At 41.8% G+C, this 22,985-nt stretch overlaps 3 protein-coding genes across 3 annotated transcripts; all 3 read right to left on the minus strand.

The window, feature by feature from the left end:
* Window positions 1-1,382: 1,382 nt before the first annotated feature.
* Window positions 1,383-1,766, minus strand: LOC308324267 (histone H2A-like; the record flags this gene model as incomplete). The annotated part of the gene is made up of 1 exon (XM_080776269.1): window positions 1,383-1,766. One exon carries the CDS (start codon window positions 1,764-1,766, stop codon window positions 1,383-1,385), a length of 384 nt encoding a protein of 127 aa, XP_080632395.1.
* Window positions 1,767-20,416: 18,650 nt separating this feature from the next.
* On the minus strand, window positions 20,417-20,800 carry LOC308324273 (histone H2A-like; the record flags this gene model as incomplete). Its single annotated transcript, XM_080776275.1, has 1 exon — window positions 20,417-20,800. The coding sequence occupies one exon, from the start codon at window positions 20,798-20,800 to the stop codon at window positions 20,417-20,419; it is 384 nt and encodes a 127-aa protein (XP_080632401.1).
* A 992-nt stretch (window positions 20,801-21,792) lies between these two features.
* LOC308323476 (histone H2A-like) lies at window positions 21,793-22,200 on the minus strand (the record flags this gene model as incomplete). The annotated part of the gene is made up of 1 exon (XM_080775204.1): window positions 21,793-22,200. The coding sequence occupies one exon, from the start codon at window positions 22,198-22,200 to the stop codon at window positions 21,793-21,795; it is 408 nt and encodes a 135-aa protein (XP_080631330.1).
* Window positions 22,201-22,985: the final 785 nt, after the last annotated feature.

Genomic DNA, 22,985 nt, shown 5'->3' on the forward strand with positions numbered 1-22,985 from the left:
GGGCCCAGGTAGGGCCGGGCCTTCATTTTTGGGCCTGAGAACTCTACTAATAACTTTGGGTCTAGAGTTTGAATGGACAGGTATCAGTCAAAAAGGAAACATCGAAGAGGAAGGACGGGTGGGGAAGGATCAACATATGGAATGTCAGAACAGGTCAGCTCCATATATGGAGACCTAAGGGTTTGAGGTCAGATCTAGAGTTGCTGGCCGGCTCAGCTCCATATATGGAGATATAGGTGATGATCCAGTCTTTTCCTTGTATGGCTATCCAGGGTTTGATTAGGTCAGTGTCGTGATCTTATATCATATATGGAAACGGCCATATATGGTGGCGTGACGTGTCACGAGGCATGATGTCATGAGGCGTGACAATTTATGGAGGCATTACACGAGGCGTGACATGACACACTTACTGACTGACTGACGGGAAATGCAGGTTTTCATAGTAAACAGTGGCCTACAGTCGCAACACATTCTTAAGAACTTTGTCCCCTAATGCATATGGTCCTGTGTCTGTGGTCTATGGTCTGGACAAGTATCACTTGTATCATACGGGGTTATAGCAACTTATTACATTACTTAAATGCCTTGATATCATGTCATATTCGACCATACAGGCCTAGCCTATTGCATATAATTGTATTATTGTTAGATTTGCATTTCTTCAAATATGCTCACTTGCCAACTAATAAGCTTTCAATGAAACTATTACCTACATCAAACTTTTCCAAACCGAGCACGTAATTATGATTAAGCACAGCTGGTACTGTATACACAGCATTTAACCCTCTAAGACCCAGCGTTGCTTTTTAGCAACAAATTTATTTTAATTAATTATTTTTTTTTTCCTGTTCTTGCAATGCCATTTCAATGCCATTAGTCATGATATTTGCATATAAACACCCCCACAGAGGCTGAAATTCACACAAATAAAAAATGTTTGGACTCAATTTTGGAAAAAAATTAACCTAAGACTTTTGACCTTTACCCTAATAAAAGTAGGTAAAATAATTGTAATATATGTTTTTTTGTGATCATTAGAATATCTAGAACATGTTTTATTCATTATTGTGAAAGATATCCCCCAAATGTAAATTATTAATGTATTATATTATACATTTTTTAAACTTTATTTTTTTTAACATCTTAGTCCTAGTAGTACAAAGTAGTAGTAAGGTTGAAATCTATTTTTTGCAAGTAGAAATGAATGCGGGTGTTAGAGGGTTAAGCGCGCACCAGCAAGTGCGTGTCGTGCACGCGCATGGTGTTGCGCGTGCGTGCATGTGCGCTTGTGCAAGACATTGGAAATTAACCTTTACATGGAAAGAGTGGTTGGCTCTTAAAAGAGCCTTTGTGGGTTTCGTTAAACGAATGAAGCAGATTTATTTCTTAGGGGCTTTCTCGGTCTTCTTGGGCAGCAAAACAGCCTGGATGTTGGGCAGCACACCGCCCTGAGCGATGGTCACTCCGCCCAGCAGTTTGTTGAGCTCCTCGTCGTTGCGGACGGCCAGCTGGAGGTGACGGGGGATGATACGACTCTTCTTGTTGTCACGGGCAGCGTTTCCAGCCAACTCCAGGATCTCAGCGGTCAGATACTCGAGCACCGCAGCGAGGTACACTGGAGCTCCGGCGCCCACTCTTTTGCCATAGTTGCCTTTACGCAGCAGCCTGTGGACACGACCCACGGGGAACTGGAGCCCGGCACGGGATGAGCGGGTCTTAGCCTTTGCCCTGGCCTTTCCTCCCGTTTTTCCTCGGCCACTCATTTTGGTGTAGTTTTATTTCTGGAATTGAATATAGAAGAAATATGCTGGTGGAGAGGCGCGCGAGACACTTTATACGTTCAACAGCACACATTCTACTGCTACTGTCTATGTGCGGCTGTGCGCCCCACCAATGAATGAGAGCGAGGGATGAGTCTGTACGAGCTCCCTTCCAATCGGTGCTAGTGGCTGAACAGCTCCTCCCAAGGAAGGAGGTTCCTGACCAGAGACGGTTTCTTTCAGAGAGAGAGAGAGAGTCTTTATTATACACAAGGGAAATTTGTTTTGCTCAGGTCAATGCATACATATACAAATACAATAAAATACCCAGCAAAGTACCAGACAATAATTCTAAAATGTAAAGGGTATTTAAAAGAAAGCAAAGTCTCTCTCCACACATATACACTGTTCATAATCATTTTGTAGGCAAGCATTACTTGTATGTAAGGTAATAATAATAATAATAATAATAAAACTTTATTTGTATAGCACCTTTCATGACATGCAGCTCAAAGTGCTTTACAGAGCAATGGAGAAAAAATTAAAGAAAAGCAAGGCATAAACATTAAAAAAAACAAGCAGTAGGCCTAATGCAATATAGTGAGGACAAAAAATAAAAGATCAATTAAAAGCAAGGGTGTAGAAGTGGGTCTTGAGCTGTGCTTTAAAAATGTCTACAGAGGCTGCCTGTTGAAGGTACAGTGGGAGTTTGTTCCATGCCGTCGGCCCGTAGAAGCAAAAAGCTGCTTCCCGTATTTTTTAGTTGCCATTTTTTTAGGCAAAGCGAACAGGCCAGCAGTGGAAGATCTTAGGGGGCCGTATTCAAACTTGAATACGGCAGTTGGTGGCATAACGGCTACCAGTGACCACTGTTCATGTGATATATAGATAACAAACTGCAACAGATGGTTTAATGTAACTCGCCATGGTCTTATATACCATGGCGAGTTACATTAAACCAGATGGAAACATTATTCAAGGGTTAAAGGACATCGCTAACAAGCTAAGGATTCACTCCCTCAAAGCGACATGCGCCTCAAACTCTGGTCACCCCACCTCATGTCAATATATATATATATATATATATATATATATATATATATATATATATATATATATATATATATATATATATATATATATATATATATATAGGGTTGTTATCTGTATTTGAAAAGTTAAAATCTAAGGGTAGTTGAATTACTGTGTTAGTTTTCTAGCATGTATTACGTAATTTGAACAGTCTGTCCACCAATGCATGACATAGATTATGCCTCTCAGTCAATCACGTTAGGTCACTCACATATACGATGACTGACTTTGCCTGACAATGTCTAAAAACTAAACATTGCCTCAACATGCATGTGTAGTAGCTGTTATCAGTGCTGTGGGTATAATGATGGCAGTATTCCATTGTCACAGTATTTGGGGTACAGTCTATTTATTACGTCAGTCATGTGGTAGGTAGACTATGACTGACGCACCAATTTGGGCAAATTCAGGGATTTCCATATATGGGGGATAAAGTGACAAAGACAGCAGACAACACAGACAGAATATCTTCTCTCTGTGCCACTTGTGTTTTCTCCTCTATTAAAACAACATATCACAAACTATACCTTTTATTTTATGAAATGCAACAAAGAGCTGACCAGTTAGCACACGTGCATTTTTTTTCATCAATATGTCTTAGGTAAAAACAGCACTTTGGTTTTCAAGTTATATGCTCAAAACATCACCCTTCCACAGTCCGAGCAGTGTTTCCTCGTTTATATTTATTCTAAACCATTTTAAACTATGTCACATTAACAACAATACTCACAATCCCTTTGGCAGACATTCATGGCGACTTGATACCATAAATAAACTATAGGCTACTCTTGTTCTGTCCTTAATTTTGATATAAATGAAAGGTTTTCTGACCCCAGTAAACACATTCCAGTTAAAGTCAGCATGATGGTGGAGATGATCCTGACGTCCAATGACAGATTGTCAGCTGAAAACTTTGGTCCATTTGTGGACAAATAACTTACTGTTAACTACTTAACTACAGAAAACAAAACGTGTTTAAATCTTCAATACACTTTGGTGTCTGATCTGATTATGGTTTCACTGACACAGTCCTTCCATGTACCACTGATAATGTGTAATCAGTCAATTGTGATAACATGGTGTATACAGAACGAATTATTTGACTCATCAGTGTTTTTTTAACACATTATATTTATAGTTGATATACAGTTTCAGTTTGTAGCCAACGTTATTGTAGTATACATAATGTAAAAAGAACCATGCTCATCCGCTGAAAAAACGTATACATATTGTAAAAAGAACCTGCACCGCTCATCCGCTGAAAAAACTTAAGTGAGGTGCTGGAGCCACAAAGAGAACATGAGGAAAAATATAGGGAAGCTCTGCACACTCAGATCTGCGCACAATCAATGTATTTATTTAGCAAGCTTTCGGTCTACTGACCTTCTTCAGGATAGGATCAGTATACATATTGTAAAAATCGACACATTTTACACGGTCCCACCTTGTAAAGAGGCTGGTGTGAGACAAAATACATCTTGTTATTATTGCAATAACATGGTCAGTATCACATCATCATGGTTAGATATCACAAATTCACTATCCTCACACTATCATGGTAAGCATCTTGTCAGTATCATTTGAAAAGATAGGTAATGTAATATGTATTTGCAGGAATATATAAAGTTAGATAGACAACATTGGAATGCCATTCATTCATTTGTGTTTGTTGTTGCTATTAGTAATATCAGAAATACTTCAAATAATATGTTTAGAATCCATACATGAGGGAGTTAACCTTTAACCTTAATGTGGTTGTGATATTGTACTGTGATGTATTAATTACTCTGATTAGTCTGATAACAATTCTTACACTACATTCGGATCACCTCCCTATAGTAGAATCATGCTCAACCCCCACCTGCGCTTTGAGAAGCCATTGAATAGACATGTAGATTAGATTTAAACCAAAACTCTAGACTTGCTTGGTAAATTGGTACAGAAGTGTGAACAACTGCTGGTTTTGGGTTCAATACAATGAAACAATGCCTCCCCTCCCCAACAGAGCTGTGCAGCGGAATGTCTGAGTGAGTGATTGAGGTGATTTAAATAATCTGCATGTTGATCACACATTCAATCCTTGGTTTATTTCAGTTTAATAATATCTGGGATTTATATAGCGCTTTTCATGACACTCAAAGACATATTACATGTGTTGGGGCCAGGGGGGGGGAACAAGAAAAAATGACAACGTTATTAGAAAAAAAACAATTAAAAGAATAAAACCAATAAAACAGTGCATATAACACTGTTTTTAAAAACACATCAGCATGGGAATGCGATTGTGAACAGGTGGGTTTTCAGTGAAGATTTGAAGGTAGGAAGTGAGGGGGCATCTCGGATGTGTTTGGGGAGAGCGTTCTAGAGGGATAAGGTCCACGGAGAAGGCCCTGTGTTCATTGGAACACCATGAAAACTCTAAATTAGAAAATAAATTAGTAGCCTTTGACTAGTCTGAACAAACTGTTGTAGTGGAGCGTGCTTAAATAACTGGTACAAACTGAGACATGGGCCATAAAGCAAAAAATAGTCTGCATTTTTAAAATTTGATGCCGAATACATTAATGACAATTGACAAAGTACTTTTATGAATACAGATGAGAGCTGTGCGTCATAACAGCAACAACTATGTCACAGGATCAAAGCAAAATACGGTATGCATTATCTTATGTATTATTATAGGTCCTCTTAGTATATTGGGTCCCTTATGTACTACTTTTGGCTGCTGTTGACGACACAATAGCACCCAGCTGCAGTCTCGCAGACGAGACGGGACTGTGCTCTGTGAGGGCGGTGATCCGTGAGGGACCGGAAACGTAACTTTGGTCCATTATTTCTCCACTTTAACAATACCAATTGTTATTGTGTTTTACATAATTTTAATCGTTGATTAGTCACCTTTACAACGAGGTACAGCTTGTCATGACCACGCGTCCGTGGAATGAGCAACATTGCTAAACGTCTCCACTTTAATATTACCAATTGTGTGTGTGTGTGTGTGTGTGTGTGTGTGTGTGTGTGTGTGTGTGTGTGTATATATATATATATATATATATATATATATATATATATATATAGTATTATGGCTGTCAAACGATTACATTAAAAAAAAATACATTACATTTCTTAAAAATGTATTAGTCATGATCAATGATGTCCAAAATATGCCGTATTTTTCTGGAGACTATATTGTTGTGGGAATAGAAAGATAAATAACAGTAGACCATCTTGCCAATCAGACTATAGAGCGCCGCAGTCCCTCCCCCTTTCAGAAAAGCGAGTGGCCCAGGAAATGAAACCCCAATGCATTCTCCCATCGGCACTTTCAATATAATTTATTTAAACACGGTTACGCCGCGGACAAAGCCAACTCGGATCGTGACAAATCATGACAATGAACACAATGTTTTGGGCCGATCAAATAATTTATAAGACGAAAAACAAAACAAATAGTGTTGTCTCCTGACTTTCTTTTCTTCTTTCTAATGATTTGATCGGCCCAAAATATTGTGTTCATTGTCATGATTTGTCACGATCCGAGTTGGCTTTGTCCGCGGCGTAACCGTCTTTAAATAAATTATATTAGAAGTGCCGATGAGAGAATGCATTGGGGTTTCATTTCCTGGGCCACTCGCTTTTCTGAAAGGGGGAGGGACTGCGGCGCTCTATACCAGTAAGACGCCCTGAGGGCGAGAAGTGATGTCACGTGCACACATCTGCCTGGGTGACGGCAGACTACTGGGCGAGCGATGGTGCTTTGGCATGGGGGGGTAAGATCAACATATGGAATTAATTCTGTACTGGCATTGGAGCGTGTACAGGGTTTGATGAGGTCAGATCAACATATGTAATGTCAGAACAGGTCAGCTCCATATATGGAGATCGAAGGGTGGCAGCGGGGGCAGTGTCTTGAGTGTACAGGGTTTGATGAGGGCCCAGGTAGGGCCGGGCCTTCATTTTTGGGCCTGAGAACTCTACTAATAACTTTGGGTCTAGAGTTTGAATGGACAGGTATCAGTCAAAAAGGAAACATCGAAGAGGAAGGACGGGTGGGGGAAGGATCAACATATGGAATGTCAGAACAGGTCAGCTCCATATATGGAGACCTAAGGGTTTGAGGTCAGATGTAGAGTTGCTGGCCGGCTCAGCTCCATATATGGAGATATAGGTGATGATCCAGTCTTTTCCTTGTATGGCTATCCAGGGTTTGATTAGGTCAGTGTCGTGATCTTATATCATATATGGAAACGGCCATATATGGTGGCGTGACGTGTCACGAGGCATGATGTCATGAGGCGTGACAATATATGGAGGCATTACACGAGGCGTGACATGACACACTTACTGACTGACTGACGGGAAATGCAGGTTTTCATAGTAAACAGTGGCCTACAGTCGCAACACATTCTTAAGAACTTTGTCCCCCAATGCATATGGTCCTGTGTCTGTGGTCTATGGTCTGGACAAGTATCACTTGTATCATACGGGGTTATAGCAACTTATTACATTACTTAAATGCCTTGATATCATGTCATATTCGACCATACAGGCCTAGCCTATTGCATATAATTGTATTATTGTTAGATTTGCATTTCTTCAAATATGCTCACTTGCCAACTAATAAGCTTTCAATGAAACTATTACCTACAACAAACTACATCAAACTTTTCCAAACCGAGCACGTAATTATGATTAAGCACAGCTGGTACTATACATAGTCCTTGGGCCGGACGAGATATCGGTACCGAAAAGGCGGCAAAGTTTAGTTGTGATTTTTTTATTCCTATACATCCCTAGATTAGGTTTTGGATAGACCTTGCTGACTGGCAGCTTTTTAGTGGTTATCACCTCAAACCCCCCTTCTTGGTATATGGCTCTGGCGAAATTGTGTAAAGGCATACATTAATTCACTAAAATTACAAAAATCGACTTAGTAGTCTAAAATTTGTCATGTAGTATCTTGACACATAGGGGTAAGTAGCAGAATAGGATTTTGGGGCTATCTACCATTGTATTCTTAAATATGACCTACATCATCCTCAGAAACACAAAAATATACACTGTCCGTTTAACAAATAACAACAAAGATGGTTATTTTCCAGCACATTAGGGTGAATATAACTTCCTCACTTGTATATAGAAAACTTCCCATATCCTTAAGCTTCAATTTAAGCCCAAGATGACCTCTCTATCTTGAAGATTACTCTTTCTGTGGCCAAAATGCTGCACTATACCTCAAATCGGAGACATTTTCATTATCAGTCCTAGAATGTAACAATAGGTTCACATGTTCTGCAACTACTGCTGTCTGAAGTTAGAAACATGAATACTACAGCAGGAACACAAATGCCTTTTATTATATTTATATTTATTTATTATATTATATGCACATAATAGCTTGTTTCAGTACATAGCCTATCAATAGTCACCCAAATCAATGTGCACCCAAATGTTAATAGAAAATAGAAAAAAAAAAATAGAAATGTTGAATGGGAGAAGAGGTAGAAACCTGATTGTGTCCACCTTGATGCATTAATATAATTCAACCATCATCACTCCATGTCACCCTCAATAAATATATGTGAAACCACAAGCCGACTATGGTCCTGCATGGTTCTCTAATAGGCACACTGGTGTAAGGGTGATATAGCCTACAACCAGCAAACCCCTTCGTACAGTATACAATTCTTTCATGGTCCTTCGAGCACGGATCACCCTGCCATCAGAGATGGACCGGAGTCCCCCTCCCCAGCTCCACCGCCACCATCGGCGCAGCAGCGACCATGGGCCCCAGCCCCCCAGCAGCCATGGCCCTCAGCCCCCCAGCAGCCATGGCCGTACTGTACTGTACATTATGTGTCGCATGTCGTTATAGGTGAGCCGTACTGTACTGTACTGTACATTATGTGTCGCATGACGTTATAGGTGAGCCGTACTGTACTGTACATTATGTGTTGCATGTCGTTATAGGTGAGCCGTACTGTACTGTACATTATGTGTCGCATGTCGTTATAGGTGAGCCGTACTGTACTGTACATTATGTGTCGCATGTCGTTATAGGTGAGCCGTACTGTACTGTACTGTACATTATGTGTTGCATGTCGTTAAGGTGAGCCGTACTGTACAGTACATTATGTGTCGCATGTCGTTATGTTGTCCAGCATTCACAGCATGTCAGGGCCCTCAGCTCCACAGCAGCAGCCATGGCCCCCACTCCCCCAGCTCCCCAGCAGCAGCCATGGCCCCCACTCCCCAGCAGCCATGGCCCCCACTCCCCCAGCTCCCAGCAGCAGCCATGGCCCCCAGCTCCCCAGCAGCCATGGCCCCCACTCCCCCAGCTCCCAGCAGCAGCCATGGCCCCCAGCTCCCCAGCAGCCATGGCCCCCACTCCCCCAGCAGCCATGGACCCCACTCCCCCAGCTCCCAGCAGCAGCCATGGCCCTCAGCTCCCCAGCAGCCATGGCCCCCACTCCCCCAGCTCCCAGCAGCAGCCATGGCCCTCAGCTCCCCAGCAGCCATGGCCCCCACTCCCCCAGCTCCCAGCAGCAGCCATGGCCCTCAGCTCCCCAGCAGCCATGGCCCCCAGCTCCCAGCAGCAGCCATGGCCCTCAGCTCCCCAGCAGCCATGGCCCCCACTCCCCCAGATCCCAGCAGCAGCCATGGCCCCCAGCTCCCCAGCAGCCATGGCCCCCACTCCCCCAGCAGCCATGGCCCCCACTCCCCCAGCTCCCCAGCAGCAGCCATGGCCCCCAGCTCCCCAGCAGCCATTTCAGGGCTCTATAGGGTCCAGCATTCACAGCATGTCAGAGCTCTATAGGGTCCAGCATTCAATGCATTTCAGGGCTCTATAGGGTCCAGCATTCACAGCATTTCAGGGTTTCTATAGGGTCCAGCATTCACTGCATGTCAGGGCTCTATAGGGTCCAGCACTTTCGTCATGTAGGTCTATAGGGCTCTGAAATAGCATTCAGGGCTCTATAGGAATCAATTAAATAGGTATGAATTCAATCCTTACATTAGGAGCATGTCTGGGCTCTCTAGGGTCCAGCATTCACAGCATGTCAGGGCCCTCAGCTCCCCAACAGCAGCCATGGCCCCCAGCTCCCTAGCAGCCATGGCCCCCACTCCCCCAGCTCCCAACAGGAGCCATGGCCCCCAGCTCCCCAGCAGCCATGGCCCCCACTCCCCCTGCAGCTCCCAGCAGCAGCCATGGCCCCCAGCTCCCAGCAGCAGCCATGGCCCCCAGCTCCCCAGCAGCCATGGCCCCCACTCCCCCAGCTCCCCAGCAGCAGCCATGGCCCCCACTCCCCAGCAGCCATGGCCCCCACTCCCCCAGCTCCCCAGCAGCAGTCATGGCCCCCAGCTCCCCAGCAGCCATTTCAGGGCTCTATAGGGTCCAGCATTCACAGCATGTCAGAGCTCTATGGGGTCCAGCATTCAATGCATTTCAGGGCTCTATAGGGTCCAGCATTCACAGCATGTCAGGGCTCTATAGGGTCCAGCAGTCACAGCATTTCAGGGTTTCTATAGGGTCCAGCATTCACTGCATGTCAGGGCTCTATAGGGTCCAGCACTTTCGTCATGTAGGTCTGGGCTCTGAAATAGCATTCAGGGCTCTATAGGATTCAATTAAATACACTGTATCGAATTGGTGTAAATTCTACAATAAAAATGTACAGTAACTTATTGTTGGGTCATTTTACAATGTTTAACTGTATTTTGCAATGCATTATGGGAAAATAATCATTACAGAAACTTATTGCATTTTCCCACAGTAACTTATTGTAAAGATTACAGTCAGTTGTGTTCTTATTGTATAACGTAGCTTTACAACCGATTTCTGTAATTTCTACAATAGATGTACAGTAACCTATTGTTCTGTCATTTTACAATATTTAAATGTAATTGCAATACATGTATGCATTGTATAACCAAAGACAAATTCATTTGAGACCTCCGCTTCTAAAAATCTATAAAATATTTAAAAAAAATCCTTTCTTTACAAAAGAGACTATTTCTGAATGTTTAAAGCATGCCGAATCCAATGAAAGTGTTGAAAATGTTTGAAAATGTTTTGTTATTTGTCTAACCTCTTTAAGGCTTCTAAGTCAAAAACCGTTCGATATTACGGGCCCATCTTTTAGTATGTTATATAGCTTGTCAGGACGAACAATCTGATATGTGTTTCGCCACACACGGTCGTGTGGTTCCTAACCCTAGAGTTAGACTTTGACGCGCGATAGCTCCTCCCACAAAGGTCGAAAATGGAAGTGCTTTGCATCCACGCATAGCTATCGATAAGACGAACGCGCTGATATGTGTCTCCCTGCGCACGGATGTGTGGTTCTCAAATTTAGGTTTAGCATTTCACCAGTCAATACACAGTAAGGTTCACTGGGTCTATAAGGCTTCCGGATTACAGATCAGAGTTGGAGAAATCTTGCTACGGGGGTCGCACGAGAATAACGGACATATCAGAGCGTAGATCTCGGAAAGCTGAACACGCCCATGTCAATTACTTGGCTGACGGACCTATCGTTCTCGAGCTATCGCGCGTTGAAAACTAACCAATTAACTAGCCAATTAAGAGAACCGTAAGTCTGTGTGCCAGGAAACACATATCAGATTGTTCGTCCTGACAAGCTATATAACATACTAAAAGATGGGCCCGTAATATCAAACGGTTTTTGACTTAGAAGCCTTAAAGAGGTTAGACAAATAACGAAACATTTTCTTTCAACGGGACCAATTCCATTGAATCCAGCATGAAAAAGTGAGTTAGAAGAAGTGGTGTTTGGAAAATAAATACATTATTTGAGCTTTTGGGGCTGAAAAAACGTGTCTCTTTTGATTTGGTGGCAAGTTAGGAGTGCCGTAGAGCTACGACACCACTTTCATTGGATTCGGCATGATTCAAACATTCAGAAATAGTCTCTTTTGTAAAGAAAGGATTTTTTTTAAATATTTTATTGATTTTTAATGCAAGGCCGCAATCAGAGTTTTCAAAGGTCAACCTGTCTGCCTGCCTGCCTGCCTGCCTGCCTGTCTGCCTCTCTGTCTGTCTGTCTGTCTGTCTGTCTGCCTGCCTGCCTGTCTGTCTGTCTGTCTGTCTGTCTGTCTGTCTGTCTGTCTGTCTGTCTGCCTGCCTGCCTGCCTGCCTGTCTGTCTGTCTGTCTGTCTGCCTGCCTGCCTGCCTGCCTGCCTGCCTGCCTGCCTGTCTGTCTGTCTGCCTGTCTGCGTATATTCTGTATACTTTAAATCATTTTCAAAATATATACAGTATAGGCCTATATGTTTTACATTTGGCCAAAATAGCAAATTTTATATTGGGGTGCCCAGATCATTTTCAACATTTTACTATGAGTTGTTGTGTGGAAATAGCCTAATAAAGAAAACCCCCACCCCGGCCCATTCTGTGTTGCCTGGCTAGAACTGGAGGTCTAAAAAAATCAATAAAATTATAAAGTACATCATTGTGATTGTCACTGAGATGTGCTTCATAACAACTGTAAGGTATATTAATGACATAGTAAAATGTTGAAAATGAGTGGCATTCCCCTTTAAGTGCCCACATTTCCTAGAAATGCCTACACTCTAGACTATTTCACTGTAGGTTCTACATTTAAATAATGTAGTGAACTACTTTCATTGTAGTTCCTACATTGAATTACTGCATCAAGATATGACTGCATCCGGTTGCATCACACACAAGGCGGAGCTTATTCATTTTGAACAGAGAGGAAACAAAACGTCTGTGCAACTGCTGTGCTGGGCTGCTGCAACTGGGATTACACTGGGTGCTTTCGTGCTTCTATCTACTGACAAGTTGGTAAGTTGAATTAGTTTATGGAGTCAACAAAGTCACGTATCCAACTAATTTTAAACTGAGTCGATTGGACTTTCCATTCCAGAGATAATATCCAAAAACCACCATTAAAATTCGCCTATTTTCCGTTTTTTCTTGCTTCTTTTTCTTTGTTGTCCCAGCCAGTCATACAATACTGTCGTTTTTGTATTGCAAATGAAAGTGATGCACTGTAGCTCTACTTAACTACAGTATCATCACTGTTAACCACTTTATATCCACAAGTTTATTTAATGAAAAAAGCCATTTGTGTTGAATGTGGGCCAAGTCATGAATGATGTTTTAGGCTAGAAATTGAACATGTGCTCAGCTATCTTTAATATGAACCCATTTGTTTCTTGTTTGTGTTGAATGTGCAATTAGCACATACTTATTCATAACAGGGAAACTGTAATATTAATCTCCATGTAGTGAATGATTGGCAGGTATTTTGTTTTGACTGCAATTATTTTATCTGTGAATAATGTACCTACAGTACAGTTAAGTTATATATTAAATTAACATTGCAGATTTTTGTGTGCAATCAGATTTGTTAAGCCATAAGCCTTTGTTTGTATTGTTTTGCGTAGAGTAACTAAAAAGCAGGTAATGCACAACATAATAATGTTTCTACTATTACAGATGCTGACAGAAAACACCTGGCTGGCAGTGACTAGTGAGCAGTGATCATCAGTGCCAAGACCTGACACGAGAAGAAGAGTGAAAATACCTATTTTTCAGGTGAAACCAGAGCCCAGCAGAAATGTATCTCTGTAAACGTTGTGGCTATGAGAGTAAAAGTATAGCAGGTTTTACACGTCATATGAGACTTCACAGTAATGACCCAAACTGCCCTTTTTAGCTGTCACTTTCAAAGGCACAAAGTACAAAAAATAAATGCATGTTGTTATAGGTCTAGGACAAGATGATGAGGGCCTTCACATGGGTGAGATTAACTATAAATCTATCATAGTGATTTTGTCTACTTTGTTGTACAGAGGCAGCGGGCTGTGGCGATGGCTGATTTGGGTATTCACAATCTGACCGAAGTAGAACAGGATACAAACTACACGTGTGTTAATCAAGAAGACCTCCTTGATTATCATCCACTAATGCGTTACGATCTCAATGGGACAAAAGTGATTATATTGCATCACTCTCTCCCAGATACTAACATGTATCCTCCCTCTCTCCCAGATACTGACATGGCGACACCTGAGGAAGAGATTAAGGAAGCTGTGGTAGCAGTATTGCCTAGCCTACCAGAGGATAAACTGGAGTCCCTCCTGGTCAATGTAGGAAGCTTCTCAATGCATGGAAAATTGAAGGTATGTCTTAGTCTTGTTTATGAAATATGTCAAACAAAAAATGCTAATTTCATAAAATGTAAAGCTATGTACATGACACATAATGTATATATGTTATTCATTAATGCACATTTGTTGCTAATTTTACTGAACTGGTAGGATTTTATTATTTGCAGTTATTGAGCTGTTCCAACCCCCCCCCCCCCCCTTTTTTTTTTTAGAGCGAGTGACAATGACACTGATTCCTGTAGAACCCAGCTCGGACAGTATCGCTACGTTTTCACCCTCCAGCACGCCATGTCGGGCCAGTGGCAATAGCTCCAGAATGACTGTCCATTTAGATGACTGGATTGAGAACTTCTGTGTTCCTTGGCACAGAATGCCTATTGGTATCACAACTGCCATTGCAAACAGATGTTGTGCATCCGATAAAGACAGAAAGGTACGAATTAACGTTGATGATATGAGGCTGACTGAGAATCCCAAAAAATCTCATTGTGATATAGTGGCCAAGAGGATTGTAAAGCAACATTGCAGCAGCTTTGCTGATCTCCTACCAGGAGAGAAACAAACATTTGGTAATGGCTATGAAATCCTAGCATCTCAACTAGCTGTAAGAGCCGCTCATACAGGTCATACATTCATCTATCTAAGATCTGGACATGTTTGTAAGTGTGGTCTAGTATCTATAGCTGTAGTCGCTGTTATAAATCATAGCACAAACATATCACAACTTGGCTGCCACATGATTTTGAGTTTTCTTTTTTTTTTTTACATCATTAAATATCCATAGACATGACTAGTGCTCCATCAAAATCGGGACCCCAATATTATTATTGTTTTGGTATTCATTTTACTTTCATTTGTACTTTTAGTAGTCGTTTTTTTCTTACTCTTCATACCATTTTATGCAAAATGTGTGGGTTGGTTGTAAAAAAGATGATATTACTCTTGTACACCTGTAAACTGTACTCTTCAACTGTTGAGGTCGGGTGCAATGACTAAATATTTGTAATTTGTGTTTCTGTCGTTTAGGTGTTGGCAACAGCAGCAGATGTGGAAAGGACATTGAAGCTTCCCGACACACTACGTCTAATTATCTTAGGTAGTGTATACACTTTTAAAAGCATTGCAGATAAATATGGAGGTCATGTTCTACAGTCTAATTGTTATGTGGAAAGCAGCAGAAACTATTAACTATTAAAATGCAAACCATGTGTCTATGTTTAGGTGAAGTTCTACCCAATGGATGCTGAGCATGGAGGGTCGGGTCGTTGTGGCTCCACAAACAAACTTCCTGGCTGGAATTGCAACTTTATTTTCTGCTTATTACAATTTCAACCTGGTGTACCAAGAGCACCCCTGTTACATCCTGGAATTCATCCAAAGGTAACTTTCAGCTTGAAGTAGAACTATCTTGTGTAACTCGAAAGATCTGCTCTCTTGTAGAGCTCTGTGAGTGCACATTTTTCATAAAGTGTGTGTGTGATTTGTAATTGCAGGTGTTTCGTTGGGATCAACCCAACCAATGGCAGTGGCACCAAAACAACGAAGCTGCTCAGCCAGAAAAGTGGGAAGGTGAGGGAGAAGAGGAACAATTCGGTCTGTCCTCCTGTCTCCTCCCTCCTGAAGCGATTGCAGGACTTCACTTGGCTTTAAGTGTAAGTCATGTGCAAAGAATTTGGACCATTCTCTCCCCACTATATGAATCTTAATATGTTGCTTTGCTATCTTATGTCATATTTTATACATATAAAGCAGTAGAGTTGTATTATTTGTTTTTAGATCTCTATCCCAGGCTCTGATTTTATTCAGAGTTCAGAAGTGGGGGGAAAAATGTGGTCCAGAATGTTTTTAAGAACATTTTGATTAGCTGACCTTCATAGTCAACCGAAACATTTTTCTTAAAATACTTCTTTAGTAAGCAGTGTTGGGCAGTAACAAGTTACTAATATATTACTGTAATATTATCACTTTACCCAGTAATGAGTACTGTATTACTCTGCCAAAACAATAATATACCATTATTACTTTGGAAAAAAAAATGGCACATATTACTCTGGAGGATTTGTTGGCCTTACCGTTTGAAAACATTTCATTTAAAAGGTCAAGAGAGATTGCTGCTTTATAGCCTTTTTGGCTGATTGGTGACTCTTCTTATTATTATTCAAAACAATTTGATTCAGTTCCAACAAAAGCTGACTAAACGGATTGTGTTGTACGATCCCTTTTTTGGGGGTGGGGGGGACAAAAGTAATATAAGATATTACTCTTGATTCCAAGTATAATATTGCCTAACACTGTTGGTAAGTTAATAGGGTGTGCAGCCAGGACCACTTATTTTCTTCTTTGGATGTCATTTCTTGTGCCAACTGTATGTCCTTTGTAAGTAGACCGTGTGCAAAACCTTGGGCATTGTGCAGAAAAGGGAAAGTCAACTGAGGATCACAGGGCAGTTTCTGGATGTCACTACTCCCAAGGCCATTTTATTGCCCCTCGCCTCTCCACACCTGTCATCTTCTGTCCACACGTTTCATTTTCACCTGCCCCACCAATTCACACAACTGTCCACAAACCTCAGCCCTGTAGATACCTGAAATAGTAGCAAATACTTATATTGTTCTTTTTTTCCCTTGCCCTGTCAGATGTTGTTGAGTTCCAACGATGAGTTCCATGGATACCTGCTGGTTTTGACCTACTGCCTGATTTGACTTGACATCTGCCATCTCCTCAACGGACTTGTTTGCCTTGCCCTTGTGAGTTTTTAAAGAGTCTACCTCAATTTGTTTGGTTCCATGCCTTTTCCAGGCATTTTTTGTTTTCCAGGCCTGTTCCCCTTTTTGGACTTTTTTGCACTTTTATCTCTGCAGGGATTTGAATTTCTGTTTATTTTTGTCAGGTTTGCACTTTGACCTCTGCAGAGACTTTAATGTTGGATTATATTTCAGTCAGATCAAATTGGCTTTGCACGGTGTTCTCACACTTGCATGGTTCTGCAATGTTGTACATTTTCTTCTTGTCAGGGAACAAAATGTTATTTTTTCTTGTTTTTCAGCTAGTCTGGCTAGTAGTGTGTGACCTAGATTGTGGGTGCCAGTCCACAAGCAGTGGCAGTGGCTAACGGCACTGTCAATGCTGTGTCTGGATCTAGATCAGCTGCTGCTGGCTTGATTATTGGCTCTGACGGTTCAAGTTTTAAATCGGTGAGGCATTTAAGGATTGACATTTGAGAGAAGTGTTGTCCACTGATAACATCCATAGGGTTTCTCGCCAGTGTGAATTCTCTGGTGTGTTTTAAGTCTAGACATTTTAGGGAAGTTTACCACACTGATCACAGTAGTGGCATTTTTGTTTAGCCAAGCTTCTTTGTTCATTCACCTCTGGTAGAACAGGGAAACTAGACTGATGATGCAACACTGAATTGGAAACGATGACAAATTACATATTGTTTGGAGGTACATCATGGATGTAAAAAAATGTGTACATTATCGTACATTATATGTACGTTATCATCTTGTCGGGGAACAAGATTATTATAATTTTTTTCATGTTTTAAACCTTTAAATATAAGTGGTTCTCAAACTTTCTGGGTCAGGGCCCCCTCAAATTTGTTAAGATTTTTCTAATTATTATCAATACAATCCTAGTGTTTTGCCAATTACCGGTACGTGGCCACGTACCGGTAATTGGCAAAACATCAGTGACCGCCCATCAGTGGGACCAGGCCCAAAGGTTCAGAATCGCTGTTTTTAAATGTTTTTAAAGTTTGCACTTTATATTGTTTGTTTTAGGGGATGGAAAAAAATGGGAGATGTGACCTTGTAATGTAAAGTTTTAATAAATGTTTTATTGCATATCAGACTCTGGGTTTTATGTAATGGTTGAAGAGAATTTAATGCAATGTTGATAAATTGGATTAAACACTAATTGCATGTAAAATAACCTGTAAAAAACTTTCTACAGCAACATACTGTGTTGAAGTATTTACAGTTATTTATTGGCAACAAAAGTTGCCAGTAAATAGCTGTAATTAAAAAAAAATACAATATAATGTTGTAAATTGGTTTACAATTAATTGCTGTTGTTTTACAATAACCAAAAGTAAATTGGTTTACAATTATTTATTGGCAACAAAAGTTGCCAGTAAATAGCTGTAATTTCAAAGAATACAATATAATGTTGTAAATTGGTTTACAATTAATTGCTGTTGTTTTACAATAACCAAAAGTAATGCATATACAGTAACAAACTGTAAAAAGGGTATACAGTAGTTTACTGTAAAAAAAATTTACAGTTAAAACCTGTAAACATGTATACAGTACTTTACTGTAATTGTTTTTTACAGTAACTATAAGTAATTCTACACTAATTAATTGGCAACTTTTTTGCCATTAACTAACTGTAATTTCTACATCCTATTCGTTACAGTGTAGGTATCAATTCAAGCCTTACATAGGAGCATGTCTGGGCTCTATAGGGTCCAGCATTCACAGCATGTCAGGGTCCTCAGCTCCCCAACAGCAGCCATGGCCCCCAGCTCCCCATCAGCCATGGCCCCCACTCCCCCAGCTCCCAGCAGCAGCCATGGCCCCCAGCCCCCCCTAGCAGCCATGGCCCTCACTCCCCCAGCTCCCCAGCAGCAGCTGAGGGCCATGGCTGCTGGGGGGCTGGGGCCCATGGTCGCTGCTGCGCCGATGGTGGCGGTGGAGCTGGGGAGGGGGACTCCGGTCCATCTCTGATGGCAGGGTGATCCGTGCTCGAAGGACCATGAAAGAATTGTATACTGTACGAAGGGGTTTGCTGGTTGTATAGGCTATATCACCCTTACACCAGTGTGCCTATTAGAGAACCATGCAGGACCATAGTCGGCTTGTGGCTTCACATATATTTATTGAGGGTGACATGGAGTGATGATGGTTGAATTATATTAATGCATCAAGGTGGACACAATCAGGTTTCTACCTCTTCTCCTATTCAACATTTTTATTTTATTTTTTTCTATTTTCTATTAACATTTGGGTGCACATTGATTTGGGTGACTATATTGATAGGCTATGTACTGAAACAAGCTATTATGTGCATATAATATAATAAATAAATATAAATATAATAAAAGGCATTTGTGTTCCTGCTGTAGTATTCATGTTTCTAACTTCAGACAGCAGTAGTTGCAGAACATGTGAACCTATTGTTACATTCTAGGACTCTGGAAGGCTATAGTGACTGATAATGAAAATGTCTCAGATTTGAGGTATAGTGCAGCATTTTGGCCACAGAAAGAGTAATCTTCAAGATAGAGAGGTCATCTTGGGCTTAAATTGAAGCTTAAGGATATGGGAAGTTTTCTATATACAAGTGAGGAATATAATGCTGGAAAATAACCATCTTTGTTGTTATTTGTTAAACGGACAGTGTATATTTTTGTGTTTCTGAGGATGATGTAGGTCATATTTAAGAATACAATGGTAGATAGCCCCAAAATCCTATTCTGATACTTACCCCTATGTGTCAGGATACTCCATGCCAAATTTCACACTTCCATGTGTATTTATGTAATTTTAGTGAATTTTTATTTGCCTTTACACAATTTCGCCAGAGCCATATACCAAAAAGGGGGGTTTGACTTTGAGGTGACAACCACTAAAAAGCTGCCAGTCAGCAAGGTCTATCATATCAAAACCTGATCTAGGGATGTATAGGAATAAAAAAATCACAACTAAACTTTGCCGCCTCTCCGGTACCGACATGTCATATCTGGGCACTTGGCCCAAGGACTAACACGGCATTTAACCCTCTAAGACCCAGAGTTGCTTTTTAGCAACAAATTTATTTTAATTAATTACTAAATTATTATTATTTTTTTCCTGTTCTTGCAATGCCATTTCAATGCCATTAGTCATGATATTTGCATATAAACACCCCCACAGAGGCTGAAATTCACACAAATAAAAAATGTTTGGACTCAATTTTGAACATTTTTTAACCTAAGACTTTTGACCTTTACCCTAATAAAAGTAGGTAAAATAATTGTAATATATGTTTTTTTGTGATCATTAGAATATCTAGAACATGTTTTATTCATTATTGTGAAAGATATCCCACAAATGTAAATTATTAATGTATTATATTATTATAATTATTATACATTTTTTAAACTTTATTTTTTTTAACATCTTAGTCCTAGTAGTACAAAGTAGTAGTAAGGTTGAAATCTATTTTTTGCAAGTAGAAATTAATGCTGGTGTTAGAGGGTTAAGCGCGCACCAGCAAGTGCGTGTCGTGCACGCGCATGGTGTTGCGCGTGAGTGCATGTGCGCTTGTGCAAGACATTGGAAATTAACCTTTACATGGAAAGAGTGGTTGGCTCTTAAAAGAGCCTTTGTGGGTTTCGTTAAACGAATGAAGCAGATTTATTTCTTAGCGGCTTTCTCGGTCTTCTTGGGCAGCAGAACAGCCTGGATGTTGGGCAGTACACCGCCCTGAGCGATGGTCACTCCGCCCAGCAGTTTGTTGAGCTCCTCGTCGTTGCGGACGGCCAGCTGGAGGTGACGGGGGATGATACGACTCTTCTTGTTGTCACGGGCAGCGTTTCCAGCCAACTCCAGGATCTCAGCGGTCAGATACTCGAGCACCGCAGCGAGGTACACTGGAGCTCCGGCGCCCACTCTTTTGCCATAGTTGCCTTTACGCAGCAGCCTGTGGACACGACCCACGGGGAACTGGAGCCCGGCACGGGATGAGCGGGTCTTAGCCTTCGCCCTGGCCTTTCCTCCCGTTTTTCCTCGGCCACTCATTTTGGTGTAGGTTTATTTCTGGAATTGAATATAGAAGAAATATGCTGGTGGAGAGGCGCGCGAGACACTTTATACGTTCAACAGCACACATTCTACTGCTACTGTCTATGTGCGGCTGTGCGCCCCACCAATGAATGAGAGCGAGGGCTGAGTCTGTACGAGCTCCCCTCCAATCGGTGCTAGTGGCTGAACAGCTCCTCCCAAGGAAGGAGGTTCCTGACCAGAGACGGTTTCTTTCAGAGAGAGAGAGAGAGAGATTCTTTATTATACACAATGGAAATTTGTTTTGCTCAGGTCGATGCATACAAAACTAGACAACCTCGTAGAGGTCGCAATTAAAAAAAAATGCAGAGTGTGGTTGCCGCAGTGGCTTACATATATATACCCCTCCCACTGATATTGCCAGCCTGTTACAGTTTCAAGTCACACCTTAGATCGTGTGTAAGTAATTCGGAGGGGATTTAACCCCCAAAATTCTGGTTTTCCGACAAAACGGTTACATTTATCGCGTTTGCGGCGCCCCCTATGGATGAAAATGGAATTGGAACTCGGTTGAACGAACCACCCCGGACATGTGATTCAAATTTTGGATGGATTGGACATTCCGTTCGTGATTTATGGCATTTTCCGTGATATAGGCCCCTCCTACTGACTTCGGAAGACGATTACGGCCGAACGATACGCACTACCGAAAATCTGCAGTTGGTGTTTTAATCGGATGGGTCCAGAGATCACGTGTACAGATTTTTGTGAGATTTGGACAAAATCTGTAGGAGGAAAAGCAAAAAGTGTGTTTTGGACAAAATTCAAAATGGCGGAAAATCCATCACAGCGGAAATGGGCGTGGCCTATATGGGGAGATGCGTCATGACCCAAGGAATCCAGGGAAAAAATAATTTTGATTTTACGACATACGGTTCAAGAGTTATGAGCCAAAAGGTAAAGTGGGCTGTTATAGCGCCACCATGAGGCCGACCTAAAAAAATATATTTTTAATTAATTTTAGTGATAATTAGGAAATATTCCTTGGCTTTCTCGGTCTTCTTGGGCAGCAGAACAGCCTGGATGTTGGGCAGCACACCGCCCTGAGCGATGGTCACTCCGCCCAGCAGTTTGTTGAGCTCCTCGTCGTTGCGGACGGCCAGCTGGAGGTGACGGGGGATGATACGACTCTTCTTGTTGTCACGGGCAGCATTTCCAGCCAACTCCAGGATCTCAGCGGTCAGATACTCGAGCACCGCAGCGAGGTACACTGGAGCTCCGGCGCCCACTCTTTTGCCATAGTTGCCTTTACGCAGCAGCCTGTGGACACGACCCACGGGGAACTGGAGCCCGGCACGGGATGAGCGGGTCTTAGCCTTCGCCCTGGCCTTTCCTCCCGTTTTTCCTCGGCCACTCATTTTGGTGTAGGTTTATTTCTGGAATTGAATATAGAAGAAATATGCTGGTGGAGAGGCGCGCGAGACACTTTATACGTTCAACAGCACACATTCTACTGCTACTGTCTATGTGCGGCTGTGCGCCCCACCAATGAATGAGAGCGAGGGCTGAGTCTGTACGAGCTCCCCTCCAATCGGTGCTAGTGGCTGAACAGCTCCTCCCAAGGAAGGAGGTTCCTGACCAGAGACGGTTTCTTTCAGAGAGAGAGAGAGAGAGATTCTTTATTATACACAATGGAAATTTGTTTTGCTCAGGTCGATGCATACATATACAAAACTAGACAACCTCGTAGAGGTCGCAATTTAAAAAAAATGCAGAGTGTGGTTGCCGCAGTGGCTTACATATATATACCCCTCCCACTGATATTGCCAGCCTGTTACAGTTTCAAGTCACACCTTAGATCGTGTGTAAGTAATTCGGAGGGGATTTAACCCCCAAAATTCTGGTTTTCCGACAAACGGTTACATTTATCGCGTTTGCGGCGCCCCCTATGGATGAAAATGGAATTGGAACTCGGTTGAACGAACCACCCCGGACATGTGATTCAAATTTTGGATGGATTGGACATTCCGTTCGTGATTTATGGCATTTTCCGTGATATAGGCCCCTCCTACTGACTTCGGAAGACGATTACGGCCGAACGATACGCACTACCGAAAATCTGCAGTTGGTGTTTTAATCGGATGGGTCCAGAGATCACGTGTACAGATTCTTGTGAGATTTGGACAAAATCTGTAGGAGGAAA

The sequence above is a fragment of the Protomyctophum bolini genome (assembly GCF_963924005.1).
Source record: "Protomyctophum bolini genome assembly, chromosome: 11".
NCBI classification, from domain to species: Eukaryota; Metazoa; Chordata; class Actinopteri; order Myctophiformes; family Myctophidae; genus Protomyctophum; species Protomyctophum bolini.